Consider the following 3,773-nt stretch of genomic DNA (forward strand, 5'->3'; position numbering starts at 1 on the left):
GAAGAACAAGTCCCACCACCGCCAGTGTAAGGCGTGCCCACCTCTTTGAGAGCCCGAGCAGGTGCGCTGGGGGCCGCCCCTGCCTGCCGGGCAGTGTGGCAGCCCTTCTTCCGTCCCCGCCAGGGTGGAGGACGGCAACGGCAGGCTCCTGGAGTCAGAGAGGAAGCTGCAGGAGGAGCGGCTGCGCGCTGTGGTGCTAGAGCAACATCTGGAGAAGATGCGCCTGGAGCCGGGGAGGACGCCGGCCTCTCAGAGGGCAGCTTCCAGGAGCAAAGCAGGTAAAGGCTGGACCAGGGGCCCCGGTGGCTGCTGCGGGGAGGGGCCTTGTGGCTCGTGGAGGCGCCGATCGGCAGTACCCCTTCCGCCTTGAGAGGGAAAGGTGGGAAGCAGAGGCCTCCTTCCAGGTGGGGCTCTGCTGGCCCCTGCTGCTGCGCGTCCTCTCCTGGCCTCCTTGTCAGACCCAGGAGTCCCAGAGCAGCATAGGCCCCGGTGGCCCGGTGGCCCAGGCCCTTCGTGTAAGGTGGCAGTGCCCTCGCTGAATGCCTTTGGCCACCTAAGCCAGTCTAAGGTGGCTGCTTCAGCTTCCCCACCAGCAGTAGGAAGGGCAGAAGGGCAGGGGACACCCTGCTCCTCGCCTTTTGAGGAAATGACCCTAAAGTTGCTTTCCTCCCCTGGGCCGACCCCAGTCGTATGACCATGCCCAGCTCTGGAGGGAGCTTTACTTGTCCAAAACTAAAGGTCTGTTGCTCCAACACCGTGGTGCTCAAGGTTTGGTCTCCAGACCAGCCGTGTTAGCATCTTGTGGGGCTCGGGCAAGCTAGGGGTACAGACTGCCAGAGCCAGAAGCCATTTCCGGGGTGGCCGACTCCCAGGGAGGAAGCCTCTCCAGTGTCTGACATCCCCATCCCAACCCCCACAAGACCCTGGGGTGGAGGTGCTGTCCCCACTGCCCTGCCTCTCAACGCCCCAGGCCTCCCCCGATCTCTTCTCCAGCAAAGGACACTCGGACTTTTGTTCCCAGCCCAGATGAGATAAGAACGTTTCAGAAGAGAGACACAAAGGCGGAACTGTGCTCGTCTGCCTTTTCTCACCAGCAGGGCCCAGGACTCGAGGGGCCTTCCAGGCTCTGCTGAGGGGCTGAGTTGAGGAAGGTCCTGGGGCGTAGCCCTGCTGACTGTCAGGAGCAGGTCCCCTCGGGATGTGGTGTCTCCTGGCCTTGGGCTCACCTCCTGGCCAGCAGCCAGGCTCCTCACCGGGGAGGGCTAAGCCATGGTGGGAAAAACCACCTTGATCCTGCCTGGACAGTGAGGAGCGACTGCCCAAAAGTGCCCATGTGGCCTCTGCCACCTGCTGGCCTGGGACATGGGCAGAGCAATACTCCTCTGAGAAGCATAGCGCACCCCCACCCCCCGCAATCTGTAAAATGAGGAGGACCCGATTCTGGAATGTGGTCCCTCGTGGCAGTTCCACTCCAGCGGGGAAGAGAGATGACATATAAATAAACCAGGAAAAGACGTGATAGGTCAGATGGAGGCAGGTGCTCTGGCTTGAAGCGGAGGAAGGGGCAAGCTGTCTGAGAGAGCAGCTGTTTTCTATAGGGTGACCAGTGAAGACCTCGCCGGCCGACGCGTTGACATCTGAGCAGAGGTGGTGGCAGTGGGGGATGGGGCACGGAAGCACGAAGGAAGAGGATGTGCCAAGGCATCGCTCCGGGAGCTTGGCCGGAGGCTCGGAGGAAGAGCAGGGAGGCGGCGGAGCTGGAGAGTAGTGAGGGACAGAAATGTGACGTGAGGTCAGAGAAGTCACGGGGTGCCGAGGAGGTGGTCCAAACACGCAGGGTCTTGAGGGCTACGTGTGAATTCACCCAGGTCTCAAAAAGTTCCAGAAGCAAGAACTATCATCCTCAGAACTCAGAGAGGTGGATGATTTACCTGAGGCCACACAGGAGGGAGTGAGAGCCAGGCCTGCTGATGCCAGGTGATTTCCCCCGGGCTACATCACTTCTGAGGGGCTCTTCCGTGGAGTTCTTCTGATGCTGTGATCGCGCCCAAGTTCTCCGCCAGCTGGGCTTTGATATCTTTTTTTGAGCATTCTGTGGTCCCTGGCCCCAGCCACCCTGGACCCTCTGTAGGTATGTCTGAAAGAGGGACTGGAGGGAGGGCCTGGAGGGAGGGCATCAGATAAAGTGACAGCCTAGACTCAGGCTCAACCTAAGGCCAGACCTCAGGCCCAGCTACCTTCCAGAAACTCATGAGGTACAAAGATGGAGGGAGTAACAAGAGGAACTACCCTGGTCCAAAGTCAGTGCTACGGCAGAGGCCAAAGCCAGGGTCCCGGGGAATGCAGAGCAGACATCATGGAGGGCTTCTGGAGGGCGGCAGCCCTTGTCCTGCACCTTGAAGGAGGTATAATGTTTCAACGCGTGGAAAAGCAGGAAGTGGGCAGCTGGGGGGAGGAGAAGGAGAGTGAAAACACAGGGCCATGGCTTCGTCACAGAAAGTGGCCACTGCTGCCCCACAGGTCTGCCCACCTCTAACACCAGGCACAAACCGAATGAGAGCGAGAGGAAGGACCCGTCTGTCGCCCAGCTCTCCAGCGTGCCCGTGGAGTCCCAGATGGAGGAGCTGACCACCAGGTGCTCCCGGCCCCGTCTTCCTGAGGGTGGCGTTGTCTGGGTAGAGGTGCTTTGATGGGCAAAAGGATGATGTCCACCACCATTGACTTCTGTTTGCCAAGAAGGCTGATCTTTCTCCGTCATGGGTTGTAGGCCTGCAATTCAGCCTCTGGCCACCAGGGGGCAGAGAAACTTAGCCATGACTGATGACCCCTAAGTCCCAAGAGAAGTTTTATTAAGCATGGGTTGCGGAATCCACTTTTCTCACTCGGTTAAATCTTTTAAGGTCAAATGCAGTGATGGGGCAGGAAGGAGGGGAACCACTCCTTGTGCCATCCTTGAGGCGGCCAACATTTGGGGAGCAAACAGGTGCCAGCCGCAGGGCTGTGGGCCGGCCCGGAGAGGAATCCCACATGGTATTCCCCCAAAGGTCTGTGGGAGGAGGGGACAGGCCAGAGAGAACCCTGAGCCTGAAGAGCAGCCGCGCTGTCAGCGCTCCCCACCCCCCCCCCCCCCCCCCCCATCCCACACACACACAGGGTCCTTGGTACAGGTGTACACACATGCGCCAGCTCGGGCCGCACTGAGCCCTCTCTCCATGCGGTCCAGGCTGGCCATCCAGGTGGAGGAGAATGAAATGCTGAAGGCTGCCCTGGCCAGCGCCCTGCGGGGAAAGGAGGAGGACTTCCGTATGTACCACGAGACCCTGGGCCAGGTGAAAGGGGTCTTCCTGCAGGCCCTGCGGCAGCAGAAGGCGGACAAGCACTAGGACGATGGCCCCGTGTCACCCTGGCCACACGGGGCAACCTCAGGCCCTAAAAGGACAAGCCTCTGTCGAAGGATGCTACCTGCTCCCGGAAGCCAAGCGGGAGCGGCCAGCTCGGCCCCTTCTCCTGGAAGAGGCCCCCCGAGGGTGACAGAGCCAACATATCAGGCCAGGAGGGAAAGGGAGGAGCCCCGGGCAGATGTGGCTGCGACAGGGAAGGGCCAGCAAGAGCTCTGGGACAACAGGCCGGTTGTGGACAGATGCGTCCACTGGGCAGGTGCTTATCGCCCTTGTCCTAGGGCCCAAGGGGCCCCTGCATGCCCACGTGGCTCCGTATACACAGGAGAGCCCTCGTGCTCGGGGCTGGGAGCACCCTCCAGGCCACCCAGCCCC

The 3,773-nt window shown here is 60.9% G+C and overlaps 1 protein-coding gene across 1 annotated transcript in view; it reads left to right on the top strand.

The window, feature by feature from the left end:
- CCDC13 (coiled-coil domain containing 13) overlaps positions 1-3,383 on the top strand; it is a 46,239-nt gene extending 42,856 nt beyond the window's left edge. Inside the window, exons 15-17 of the mRNA XM_023529029.1 lie at positions 51-278; positions 2,521-2,635; positions 3,224-3,383. Coding sequence (XP_023384797.1) covers positions 51-278; positions 2,521-2,635; positions 3,224-3,383 — 503 coding nt within the window. The remainder of the gene's footprint in view (positions 1-50; positions 279-2,520; positions 2,636-3,223) is intronic.
- The last annotated feature ends 390 nt before the right edge of the window (positions 3,384-3,773 follow it).

This window comes from Pteropus vampyrus, unplaced genomic scaffold, assembly GCF_000151845.1.
Source record: "Pteropus vampyrus isolate Shadow unplaced genomic scaffold, Pvam_2.0 Scaffold35, whole genome shotgun sequence".
Taxonomy (NCBI): Eukaryota; Metazoa; Chordata; class Mammalia; order Chiroptera; family Pteropodidae; genus Pteropus; species Pteropus vampyrus.